Source organism: Carettochelys insculpta, chromosome 11 (assembly GCF_033958435.1).
Source record: "Carettochelys insculpta isolate YL-2023 chromosome 11, ASM3395843v1, whole genome shotgun sequence".
Lineage (NCBI taxonomy): Eukaryota > Metazoa > Chordata > Testudines > Carettochelyidae > Carettochelys > Carettochelys insculpta.
In genome coordinates this window covers 26,263,485-26,277,067 of record NC_134147.1, presented here as the reverse complement: position 1 = coordinate 26,277,067, position 13,583 = coordinate 26,263,485, and the positions used below count along the sequence as shown (strand labels likewise).

At 49.4% G+C, this 13,583-nt stretch overlaps 1 protein-coding gene across 1 annotated transcript in view; it reads right to left on the bottom strand.

The window, feature by feature from the left end:
- Positions 1-7,447: 7,447 nt before the first annotated feature.
- COL7A1 (collagen type VII alpha 1 chain) overlaps positions 7,448-13,583 on the bottom strand; it is a 110,507-nt gene continuing 104,371 nt past the window's right edge. The window contains exons 117-118 of the mRNA XM_075005943.1: positions 11,869-12,048; positions 7,448-11,667 (exon numbers count right to left, since the gene is read on the bottom strand). Of these exons, the coding sequence (XP_074862044.1) occupies positions 11,618-11,667; positions 11,869-12,048 (230 nt within the window). The 3' untranslated portion in view covers positions 7,448-11,617. The remainder of the gene's footprint in view (positions 11,668-11,868; positions 12,049-13,583) is intronic.

The following is a 13,583-nucleotide window of genomic DNA, read 5'->3' as shown; positions in this document are numbered from 1 at the left end:
CTAGAAACATCCTGTTGGATTAGCCGGTCCATCTCCTGCCCACTGAACTAATCATTTGACTTAAGCATTAGATGAGGGAACTGGGATTTATGACTCCTGCATCCTCATGCCCCACTCAGCAAGCCACTTCACCTCTCTGGGCCTCAGTCTTCCCCTCAGAAACCCAAGGGCAGGACTTAAGGGAGTCAGCCCTGCACCCCCACTCCCTCACAGCCATACACAGTGCAGCCGCTCAGCATTGCCACAGCATTTCAAAAGGGCCCAAGGAAACAGTCCTCCCACCAGTGGGCCTGTGTACAGACTACCTCCACCTATCCTTCCATTCTCAGTGCTGAGCCTCATACAGAAACCTGCCCAGTTTATTAGGGTGACCATATCTCCCTGTTCCAAACACAGCTCCTCCCAGCGGGCATAGCCTGCGCAGTAGAAACTTAAAGGGCCATGCCCTAGTAGGCTGTGTTTAAAGTTAAGTGATCTCTCCAGAGCATGTCCACGCACAAAAAAGCCAATCAAAAGTGATCTGCTCTTTTAATACAGAGCAGCCACAGAGCCCCCTACTCCTTCAAAAGCACAAGCCAGAGATTGAAACATCTGGTGCCCTGAGGACAGCTCTTTTGAAAGAAGGGCCCTATGGTGCAGGTACACACAGCTCAGCCCAACTTGGATCAGCCCAGCAATGAAAAGATTTTAAATGATCTTCCAAAAGAAAATGTTTAGAGTCTCCTCAGGGCCCTTCTTTCAAAAGGGTTCTCCTCATAGCACAGCTGGCCTGGCCAGGCCAGAGTAGGCTGTCTAAAGTTAAGATCATTTGAGAAGACAATGCGTGTAGATGCTCCTCGGGGCCCTTCTTTCAAGAGATGCCCTCACAGCAACCTGATTTTTCAGTCCCTTGCCCATTCTTTTGAAGGAGCGGGTGTTATGTGGACACCCTGTGTTACAAGAGCAGGTCACTCTTTTGGTTCAGGTGTGGGCACACTCTTTCAAAAGAAGTTTTCAAAAGACTTCTTTCGGAAGGCCTTCTTTCCAGATTTCTGCAGTGTAGACATAACCTAAGTCGATGTCTTTACTACACTTTAAGTATCCCCATCTAAAGCAATTTAAGATTAGTTTCAGGCATAGAGAAGCCATAGCTGTAATATCTCCAAGGGAAGGAATGTACAGTAAACTCATATCCAGCAGCCCCACAACCAGCAGGTTGCCAGATATTAAAATATTCTGGATAATAAAGAGGTATACCTAGCAAGGCATAAAGAAAAACAAGATTAGATATTAACAAACATGTATCCAGAGTACTTTATATACTATCTGTAGCATTTTACTCTAAACTTATACTATATTTATTTCTGTTTACTTTCACTATACTGTACTTGAGAAAATGTAACTAAAATTTACTTAGTTAAAATGCCAGTTATTTCAGAGTTCTGGATGAGAGAGTTCATTTTACAAGCACACAGTGAAAAATACTGTAAACAGCAGGAAGCCCTCATCTACAAAGAAGCTTGGTAGAATCTGCGTTTTTTGTAAGATTTCAACAGTTTAGTATTCACATTTGTTCTTGAGCATTTCCCCTCTCACCCACCAATTTCTTGAATTTAAATTTAAATTTTCCCAGGTGCAGAGAGTAACCAGGGGAGGTCAGACCATAATTAAGGACAGTACATGTTGACATGCAAGAGCTTATAACCAGTAGCAAACATGGATGGTCAACATAATTGTCACAGTATTGAAGGAAACAATGCTGTCCAGCAGTATTTTGCTTCTTTTGCCTGGCTTCAGGCTTTGATCATCATGGATGGAAATTTCTTCTGTGAGTTTGGGGAAAATTGACACATTTAATGAAAAAACTGAACTCTTCTCAGACCAGCCATGACTAGGACTCTAGGACCTGACCCATTACACATATGGAAAAGCCAGAGCGGGGGAGGCATTTTGCATTTAATGACATCACCGCCACCAAAAAAGCATCCTATCCATGTACAACTCCCTAAAAGCCACAGACAGAGAGGGAGAACACCCTTCCAAGTCTATTAGAGATCAGACCTTGCCATGTTGATCTACTAATCCAGTGGTTCTTAACTTGGGGTGCATGTACCCCTTGGAGGTGCATGTCATGCCAGATTTTTTTAGAAGGTAAAATGTCAAAAACACAAAATCAGCACAGGCATGTAAGTACTACTACTTTGTTTTGTTTATTAATAAAAATAGAGATACATACCTCCTAAGGGAGAAAGGGACCTTGGGAGGTCATCTAATCCAGTCCCCTGCCCTCTTGGCAGGAGCAAGCATCATCCCTGGCATCTATTTGCCCCCTTCCCTAAATGGCCTCCTCAAGGATTGAGCTCACAATACTCAGGTTAGCAGACCAATACTCAAGCCACTGAGCTATCCCTTTCCTACCCCCATGTTGTTTAACATTTTACATTTTTTAAACCATTACTCTAATATACAAACATTTATTTTCAAGTTTTTAAGCTAATTGTAGTGAAGTTACCTTGCTACAAAAATACAGCATACTGCCACACCGCAGGGTATTTCTTGATGCATGTGCAGATGATCATATGGCAGTGCAGCAGCTTTGTTTGAATTCAGTTAGCCACCAGCTGTTAGCGCATTGGTTACAGTTGCCTTCCACAGCCAAACTCTGCAATGTCTCTGGGTAGTACCTGCATGTTTTTGGATGCCTACTGTACTATTGTGGCAAGTAATAAAACTTCTACATATATTTAATGTGCATTTAAAGTGTATAACCACCCCCTCATCCATTTTTGATAAGGGGTATGAGAACGTTTTGAGAACCAAAGGGGTGCAGGCTGCAGTAAAGGTTAAGAACCACTGTACTAACCTGAGGGACAGGTACCTTGGGTGGTAATATTTATATCTAATAATGGGGAGTAGGAGGAGACCCTCACTCTCTAGAGATGGGCACCATCTCCAAACCAAAGACAGGCACAAAGACACTGCAGCAACAGTAGGGTGCAAATGGAGTTACAGGACATTCACAGAGAGCCCAAGTCAAAGCTGTAGCCAGCAAATGCTGTGGGCCATGTCCAAACTACATTCCCTCATGGCATTGCTGGGGCAGTGAACAGCAGTGGCACACCCACACCCCCATGGGGAGAGACCAGTTGGTGCCTCACTGGTTGAGTGGCAGTGAAGAACTCAAAGAGTGGGCCTGAGACATCCTCATCCTGGAGCACAGAGAGCATGATGAAATCATCATCATGCTTCCCACCATTGTCCACATGACCATTATGTTCACCAAAGTCATCTTCATGGTCATCACTGGCATTCTCAAACCTGCACAGGGTGGGGGGGTTGGAAAGAATGATTAAGTCTCCCCTTCCAACATCCAGAGGTTTCTGTGCCTTCCCACCACATGGGTCCGCTCTCCCTCCCAACACAGGGCTACACCCTCTGGCACACAGGGTCGTCTATACCTTTTCCCTAGGCCTCTGCCCAGCACCAGCCCTCTTGCCCACAACTCCACATTCCCTGCACCCACACGCCCAAGAGCTCCCATCTCTTTGCCCTACAACCCCCCACCAGGACCACGCCCCCAGTCACTGCTGACCAACAGTCCCACCCCACCCCCAATGAGGTCCCCCAGCCTCCCCTACCGACGTAGGTGCTGGATCTAGGGGTGCATGGGAATGCTGCAGTACCCACTGCCTTGAAGTGGTTTCCAGCCGGGTTCAACAGCTCTCAGCTCCCCCGCTCTAAGAGCTGTTCCAGCCCCACTCCCTGCCCTGGACAACCCCCCAGGCCGCCCTACCACTCCCCACCTTCGGGCATCCGCCGCCCCCTCCCCCCCATCTTGGCCGACACCCCCACCGCCCGACCCCAGCTCTCAGCTCCCCCGCTAAAAATTGTTCCAGCCCCGCCACCTGCCCTGCCAGCCCCGCCTGGACATTCCCCCGTCAGCCTCGGACATCACCTCAACCCCCGCCCGCAGACCGCCCCCCCGCCGGTCTCCCGTCCTTTAGTCCCGGCAGCCGCTCCGCACTCACCGCGCCAACTCCCCACAGCCGCTCCCACCCACCTCAACGAACTGGGCCCGGCCGAGGGATTTAAAAGGCGGGAGGGGGCGGGATCAACGCGGCACAGCCGGTCTCCCATTGGCCTATTTATGCGGCACGTGATTCTCCGGGTCCAATCCAGACTCTGTAACTGCCCCCGCCTTCTCTTGTGATCTCAGCTGCCCCCCCACATAGTCAGCGGCGGGGCTGGGACAGGTGCCGGGCAATGCGGGGGCTCCTGTGGGGCAGGTGATGAGTCGGGCGATCAAGTACGGGACAGGGAGATACGGGCGAGCGGGGCGGCTCCTCCCGACTCCACCAACCCCCGGGGAGCCGGGAAAGGGGAAGCGGCAGGGACATGGCAGCCGCCCACGCTCCCCCCGCTTCCCGGAGGCGCCGGGAAGTGACTCCCGCCAGCAGCTGCGCCTGCACAGCTGCTGGGGGAAAAGGTCAGGGGAGGTTGGGCTCAAATACGGAACAACTAGTCCCTTTAAAAGTAAGGAGGGACGCCGGCATCCCTAGTACGGGCGGAGGGTCACCCTACGGCTGTCGCCTCCCCTCTTTGCAGAGCACGGAGAGTCTTGCATTGCTGCTTACAGGGCCTGTCGTGCTCCCCTGGCTTCCGCTGCTGGGTGTCTGGCCTTCAGCCAGGCTTGGATTCGTTTATGTGCCATGAAGAGTCTGTCCTGCTCTGCTAGCTGAAGCCACAAAGAGGGAGGGAGAAGGAAATGCAGGAAACAGAGGCCTTCCTCATTGAGTGCAACGGGCCTGGCAGAGCAGCTAAAATTAGCCTGAGGGCACTGATTCATATGAAGCATTGGAACTCTTGTACACAGCCACAGTTGCAGTGACACGGCATGTGCAGAGCCCCTTAGCATTGTAGCTCTCCTGTCCTGACTGATGGCTCAGTGGCTGATTTGTGGGCCCCGTAAGTCACATGCTTGGTGATACACACATCTCCAAGAGCTGGAAGGGACCTCAGAAGTCATCTAGTCCAGTCCCCTGCCAAGATGGCAGGACCAAGCACCACCCCTGACATCTATTTACCCCAATCCCTAAATGGCCTCCTCAAGGATTGAGCTCACAACACCAGCTTTAGCAAGCCAATACTCAAACCACTGAGCTATCCCTCATATGAGCAAGAAGTACTGCAGTGAGGAGTGGGCCCATGGTGCAGTGCTGGCTGGTTAGCTGGCTGCAACTGTAAAGACACTCCAAATGCGTAGCAAAGACGCCTCCACTTGGTAGTTTTCTGGGTGCAGAGCCATACTGTTCAAAAGATGAGGTGGGGCAGCTGCCCCAGGCCTGGTACTTTTGGGGGCCCCACGCTGGCCACCCCAGCTGTCCTATGGACGAGAGGGGGAAGGATTAGCTGGGGCAGGGCACTGCTGGTGGGGGCAGGTGGCAGCAGTAGCAGGGGGCACCTCCCTTCATCCTACCCCCACCAAGTGGTGCTAGCAGCTGCCTGCTCCACTCTACTGTGGCCTCCCAGCCTGCTGAGTGCTGCTTCTCCGTGGCAATGGAAAGGGGCCTGCCTGAGTGCAGAGGGGAGGCAGGAGACTGAAGGGAAGCAACCCTCTGCTGCTGCCATCTGCCAATGGGACATGCTCCAGGTAATCTCCAGCCCGGTTGATTGAGGAAGGGAATCAGGGTGAGGGCAGGGCCTGTGGCACAGGGGGTTGCCCAGGGCCCCACACCCAGGGCACTGGCCAGGAGGGCATTTGGGCCTGGGGCACTGTTGTTTGGGATGGCACCCTCTCTGGCTTTCTCTGCAAGAAACCCAGGACAACAAGGGTAGTGTTCTTACAGCCTGGGGGCTGAAGCCTGTGTGCAGGGAGGAGGTTACGAAGTGCAGGCTTGTTGGAGGAGCAGGGAAAGTCCTTGCTTGTGCTCCAAAGATAAGGCTGCACCAGTCTCAATTCTGACCTCACCTTGGGCCCCACGAAATGAAAGGAGGGAGCTTACCTAGTTCTTTGTTATTGGAGCATTGCTCTCAAATGCAAGATTGAATTCATTAGTTAGCTACTGAAAGGCAAGTTCCAAGAGCTGGCTCATGTTAGAGTAGAATGTGAGCACCACACATTTACAGGGGTGTGCTGTCATCATGGCACTAGGAAGCTGGGGCTTTTTATATGATAAAGAAAAATAAATTTAAGTTTGTGTTTGTCAAAACAAAGCGAAAAAGATTTAGACGGATTTTGTAAACAGCCTGAAGAACAAAGGTTAGTTGTACTTCAGGCCAACAGACATCGACGGTTACCCTTTAAAGAACCCCGGCCTTCCAGTCCTTTGGTGTCAGCAGCCCCTTTCCCCCAAGAACCCTGCCACTTCAGGACATTGGCTCCTGCCTCCCATCTACTCAGGAGTGTTAAGTATGTAGGACATTTTATTTATGCACTTGGGCTTTGCTTTTTCCTTTATAAATAACGTCAAACCATATTTTTGTCACCTCTGTTTTAAGAGCAGCACACACACAATGATTTGTATAAGTTAGCAAGTTGTTATCCCCATCTCCAAGCTTTACCTGCCTCAGCCCCCAAATCCACCCCCCCATCCTGCAAACCCACCCCATCCCCGGACTTAGCCCCTCTCAGCCCCAAACCTGCTCCCCATCCCTAGGATTAACCCCTCTCAGCCCCAAATGCACCTTCCTGTCCTCAGGCTTAACCCCTTTCAGCCCCAAACCATCCCCTGCCCCAACCCGCCTCAGCTGCCGTGCCCCAACCTGCCTACTGCTCCTGGATCTTTCTTGCCCACTTACTGATGACTTTCACTTTCACTTGCTACCCTCCACCTACACATTCTCAAACAGCTTTTCCCTATTTGTCAAAATCAAATCTAGAACAGCCTCTCCCCAGTAGCTTTCTCCACCTTCTGAAATAAAGTATTATCTCCAATACATTCCAAGAATTTGTTGGATAATCTGTGCCTTGCTGTGTTATTTTCCAAGCAGATGTTGGGATAGTTGGAGTGGAAAATAATTATTTCAGCTTGGTGAAAGGCTGTGAAGAAAAGTAGATCCTCTCCCACTTATCTTAAAATGGGGATGCTCACCAGTTAAAGGGACAATTGTCATTTGATTTTGCTGCTGTAAGGCCCAGTCCCTGGTCTGGCTGTAATCCATTGAATTCTGAACGATGATAGGCTTTGTCGGCTATTTCGCTGCTGCTGACTGAGGACGAGCGCCTGCTCCTAATCCCAGACAGAGGGCTTTCACTACTTTTCAGCCAGTCATAATAGCAAGCTCAGGCTTCCGCATCAAATTGGGAACACCTTCTTGGGACTCTTTAATGGCAGCTGGGAGTCTTGGCACGTCCTTGTTCCTGTCTGTTACAGGTCAAACCCCAAAAGGGCTGGACAGAGCAAGAGGCTCTGTGGCAGGGAGGGAGAGCTCTGCGCTGACAGACTGGTGAGCCCAACAGGAATGAGATACCACAAACTTTTATTTGCCAGATTTTGAGTTTTTGCACCATATGTCATGAGAGGCACTTGACAACATGAAAATAACCCACAATATCTTGCATCTAGATTCTGCATGAGCACCTCAACAGCAGGCATAACAACCAGCCTTGTACAGTGTGCACCTGAGCAAGTGGAGCGATAGACAGTAACAAACTCTGGAGGGTGCTACTGACCTGCCGGCTTTGTTTCCATAGCTAGCAGACTGAGCAGCTGCCAAAGCAAGAGAGGGCAGGAGGCTGGGACCCTTCTTTGAATCTAGGCAGGCAACCTTCCTATTGTCACTCTCACACAGGCCCGTCAATGAGGGGGGAGAGGGGTAAAGGGGCCTGGAGCTCCAGCTGCCATTGCCTAAGTACCTGCGGTGGCAGCTGGAGCTCTGGGTCCCTTTGGAACACCACAGAGCACTGTGCTGCCACTCCGCATGCAGCTCTGAAGCAGCATGGAGGGGCAGAGTTAACTGCCTTAAATCCCACCCCTTTCTCTCTTGGCCCCACCCCTTTCAGGGGCAGGGAGCTGGGCCTCCCTCCCACCTTGCCCCCGGCAGCTGCCGGTGCTGCTGCTGTCAGGCAGGGTGGGAATTTTGCCTCTCTCACAACTGTGGCAACGTGACACTGAAGTGAAATTCACCCCGGCTGTTGACAAACACGACCCCAAGAAAGATGCAAGGAACATGCTGGCAAGGCAGGTTCACCTTTAGCAACGACCCACAGCAGGGTCAGGCAGGCTCAGAGGTAAGGAGAATGGTGGCTTGCTGTTTCTAGGCGACCTTTATGGAAAAGCTGAAAGGTCCTAGAAGAGCGTCAATGGAACGCGGCAGTGTGCTGGATACCCGTGAAAGCACTGGGCATTGCCCCAGGCACGCCAGCGGAGTGAGCAATCCGTGCAGGCTGACAGTAGGTCTGCCCTCAGCTGGGTAGGAGAAAGATCTGATTAACAAGGTTCTTGTACTATGGCCCATCACCGGAACAGGGCTTCTCACTCACACCCACGCTTTGGGGATCTAAGCCTGACAAATTCAGAGGTGGTTGCTGAAGGCATTACCGCACCGTTCCAGCCGGCTGGGCCGGGGACATGGCACATCTGCAACTCCAGTATATTGCAGGTTCCTGAGGCCTGTGGCAGAGCAAAGACCTCAGAACTATGCTCTCTTTTGGAAAGAATATCACAAGTAATGGCTCAGCCCATCCAACTGCCATCAGCGTTACTACGTATATGGGCCATTCCCAGAAAATACAGTGGTAGACACGAGTCTTCCAGAGTCGGAACTGTAGTCAAAATGGAGATCCACAGTAAATGCAGTGAGATCACGACGGCGCTGCATAGACATGTCACTTCCTCTGCATAGTTCTGATTCTGCGCTCTCCAGCCAGGCAGCCTTTCAATAGCGAGTCGGCCACACAAAGCCAGGCACTTTGTATCCAGACTGGTAACACCAGGTGCAAGTCACTCCACAGGAACATGACCAGATGACTATAGAAACAATCTTAGAGAGCCACCGAGGGGCTCCCTCATTTCTGTCCAGTCAGTGAAATCTGACTACCGATGTTTCAGCCCAGGGTGTTCCCTTGTTAGTGATCATCTGCATCAGATTCTAATTACTGCAGCTGTAAATGACACCTCTCTTGCATTCAGACACGTTGTATACATATACACACACAAAGTGCAGCAATATATAGGTATTCTATATTCACCCCCCACTGGCGTGGTTTCAGGTGGGACTGTTGTCCACGCTTCCCTTCTCAGAAGAGCTGTGTAAAGACAATGGGAGGTTTGTATCATCACTTTACACAACTGAAAGCGCCCGTGCATATCCAACAGTGGCACGGTGATTTTTTGCAGGGGAAGGGTGATGGTATAAAACCAGCATTGCAAACAGACTTCACAAAGCTTTTTAAACACTGTACGATGGCAGGAACGTACAATAGCATAGCACCATCCTCAATAGTTCCCTGATAATTCTCATAATATGGTTCAGCACCGCTAGGTTAAATAAAAGCTTTGTTAAAATGGGTGTGGATCAATGTGCAGTACTCAGCCAGCTCCACACCCGTGCACACATATACACTTAAGCATGCTCTGGCCTTTGTTTAGGTTTCTTCCAATGCTCTTGCCATTGCTTGAGACTATTGATTACTGTTCAGGATTAAGGTGAAACTTCTTCAACTGATTTTTTTTTTTTTTTGGAGGGGGTGGGGGGATGTAGAGAATGTTTCTCTTAACAGGTTTGTTGCTCTTTCTCAGCTGTATTTACCCCACTCAGTGGCACAACAAGTACAAATGTTACAGCCTTACTCCCGATCAAGCCCCAGGCATGGAACTTGAGAGGTTAATTCAATTAATAACTAAATAAAAAATCCTGATTTTCCAAACCCCAAGTCCCTACATGATGTGAAATTTGAAAGTGATCCTGACCTGAGTTTGTCTGGAATCCAAAATTAATATTTACAACACCCTGATTTCTTTTCTTTAATCCGAGGTCCAGGATATTCCCAGAGACATCTGTAAAACTGCCTTTGCCTGGGCAGCCCAGGGGGCCAGGTGTTAATGTAATTCCCAGCTGCTTTTTGCTGACTGTAGGTTTGCAGCCATCAAATATATGGAGCTATACCTATCTCATAGAGCTGGAAGGGACCTTCAGAGGTCATCAAGGCCAGTCCCCTTTCCTCACAGCAGGACCTATCACCATCCCTGACAGTTTTTTTTTTTAATCTTATTTACCCCAGATCCCTAAATAGCCCCCTCCAGGGCAGGACTCACAACTGCAGTTTTAGCAGGCCAGTGCTCAAACCCCTAAGCTATCCCTCCCGCAGCACATGGGAGATGTAGCTAACCCCAGCATTTGGTGGAGGCCAGTGGGAAAGTGCCTTTAACGACTCCCTCCCACCACCCTTAGTTACTATAAAATGGCATGTTTGAAAAAAAGACAGAGATGATGACAAATGGAGCATGGAAGTTTGAGATACCAGCCAGAATCCTTCCTTTGGCAAATGCCATTTTGGAGCAGAACAGACTTCTTAGTAGTCCAGAGGGAAATGCGTGGGCCATCAGAAAGAGGCTGGTCTCCACTGCCAAAACAGTAAGGCCATATTTTGCTATTTGACACGATTGTCTCAGAGGGCTTCTGGACACATAGCTAAGAGAAGAGTTCAGCTGAGAATGGAGGAATTGCTTCTAGAGAAGAGAGTTTCCACATCTGGCTCTGGATCTTCCTCGAACCCGAGAACTGACATCTGGTCACTCTCTTTCGAGCTGTGAGGTTGCATGGCTAAGATGGATGGACTGCCCAAATGAGTTATGTTTCCTCCTCTCCGATATAGGTGAGGAAAGCACAGCCTGTATGTTCTATCACTCTGGCAGCCCCAAGGTGGAACAGCCACCAGCCCGACGAGTCCCCCACAAAACACAAATAGCAAGAGAAGTGAAAGCACTGCACTAAAGGAGCATTTCTTGGGCCTGGGGAAGGGGGAGGGGGCAGCTTGTACCAGGAAGCCAAGGTTCTCCCCTCTGGAGAATTACCATCATACGAAGTTTGGCCCTGAGCCCAGGGGCTTTGTGCATTTATGCTGCCAGTCACCACTCTGATCCCTGAGGGAGGGGGTTGCCAGTTCCACAGGAGCACTTTGGTGAGGTGACATTCCGGCTGGCTAGTCCATTTCACAAGCAGAGGCCCACAGGCCCAGGAACCAGAAACAAAGCGAGTAGCAATCAGAACTGCCTTGATCCAGCATATGCATTGTGTGTGTTTGTAGTCAGCATCAGTAAGATAAAAAGCTCTAATTCCAAGCCGTTGGATTTTTAGAGAGGTTCTAGGTTCCCCCCATTTGATAAAAATTTCACCTTAATTTAAAAACAACAATAACATAAAATAGAACCAAGAGGAGCACAACTACTCCTTACAAAATAGCACCACGGCTCTGCCCCGGGCAAGTTGGCACGGGGAGCAGCACAGCAGGGAGCAAAGATGGCAGTGCCGAGAGTCTCAGAGCAAATGCACCATCCACAGCTGGGACCTGGGGCAGGCCTAGGGTTGGTTCCCCTGTAGAGCCTGTCAGTGTCTTTCACTCAAAGGGCAGGTGGGGTCTTCTCTCCCTTTGGCCAGTTCCCCCTTGGACATGGAAACCCCACTAAACCAGGGCAGTTTACACATTCGTCTTCCCAGCTGATGTGTTGTCAGCAGCAGTTTGGACATCTGAAGAGAGGAAAGAGCAGTGAAATCAGACAAGTGGGAGTCAGGACCCCTTTGCCCCAGCATCTAAACACACTGCTGCTCCAGCCTGCTCCTCTTTTCACTACTTCCTGGGCTGAAGCAGCACCAAGAGACATTTACTTTCCTAGCTCTGCTGGCAATGGAGTAGGAACAACCTGGAGTGCAGCACTGCTGGTCCCCTACCTGCATCTGCCTGGTGCCTGCATTGGAGATCACAGTCCTCCTTGGTGTAGAAACGGTTGAGGTTCCCCCTGCAGCCGCTGTAGATGAAAGGCCGGCACTCTTCAACTTTTTGGTTATAGTACCACCTGAGTGTGAATCTGTTGCAATCTCCCTCGTCTAGGGGCAAGCTGCACGGGTCGGCTGGGAGAAAAAAAGAGAACAGACCAACTGATTAGGTTCCCTGGGGCTGAGAGAGAAAAAGAGATTGGGGCTTAGAAATCTGCTCTGACATCCTACCTCCCAAAACATCCATCAGAACACATTAGAATGTCTCTTGCCCTTCAGAATCCAGGGCGACCACCCAATAAAGAACAGCTAGAGAGGGACGGAAAGGAGCCAGCCGAGGCTGGCAGTTTATATGTGAACAGCAGACACAAACATTTTGCATTCATCACACCTCTGTGGAAAGGGGAAATTGGGGCATTCTTCCTCAGTAATTTAATGGTTGAATGCCAAGCTGATTCAGCTCTGGAAAGCATTGATATCTGCAGTGTATTTATGCCAGTGGAAAGGGATGAAGTGTTGGGTGTGCTGCACAACCATGTTTTCGAAAAAGCCAGGGAAGACACACTTGGCTGACTCACACAATCATTACAGAAAGACCACAGCCATCTCCCAGTAGACCCTATGGGGACCCACTCTCAAGACGGAGGAACAAATTTGTATAGAAATACAAAGCATGTTAGACCTGGGGGGCAAAGAGTTTGACACTTTTGGGCATCCCCTCTGGTCTTGGTCCCTAAAAAGAGATACCACGGTAAAGTTTTGTGCTGATTATAGATGACTTCCTGTGATCACAGTACCACATGCTTACTCTACACCTAGAAGAGACGATATACTCAGTAACTTAAGCAGAGCTAAATATCTCAAATATTTTTGATTTGGTAGAGATGGTTGGCAGATTCCTATAGATGAGGCTGCACAGAAGAAGTCTGCTTTCATCACTGACATAGCGCTCAGTTCACAATGTTTGGGTTCATTAATGCACGGGTCACCCCTCAGAGGCTTGTCAAACAAGTGTTATATGGTTCACAGGAGTGTGCAAGGCAAGGGCCTATGTCAATGAAATTGCAGTGTTTGGCTACAGTGTGCTGAACACAGATAGATCCCCTTAGAAATGGGCTGTCAAGGCTCAGAAAGACAGGCCTACTCAGAAAAGCCTCTACGTATCAAACTGGAACATCCAGAGTTCCTTATCTGGAACCCAGGTAGGGGGAGTTCAAATATCCTTGGAACCTTTGAAAGTTGAAACCACAGTAAATTGGCTTGTGCCCCAAACAAAAAGGCAGATCCAATCATTTATTGGTCTGACAAACTATTATAGGGTGGGGAAGGGGAATTCAGTGACATTGTATTGGCAACCACAGGTCTATGTAAAAAGACAAAGTCTAACACAGTTGTATGGACAAAGGCATGAAAAGAGGGTTCTAATAAGATGAAGAAAATCTTGTCTGAAAAGCCTCTTCTAGATCGTCCAGGTTTTGATAAAGGGTTTGAACTGTGAACAGATGCATCAGACCCTGGGTTAGAAGCTACACAGATACAGAGAGGGAAAAAAACAAGTAACAACCTATTGCTTTCTTGAGCAAGAAATTGACACCACTGAACAAAATTATTCTGCCATAAAGAATGGTACATGCAGTCGTGTGGACCATCAAGCAAGTTGAGCCACATCT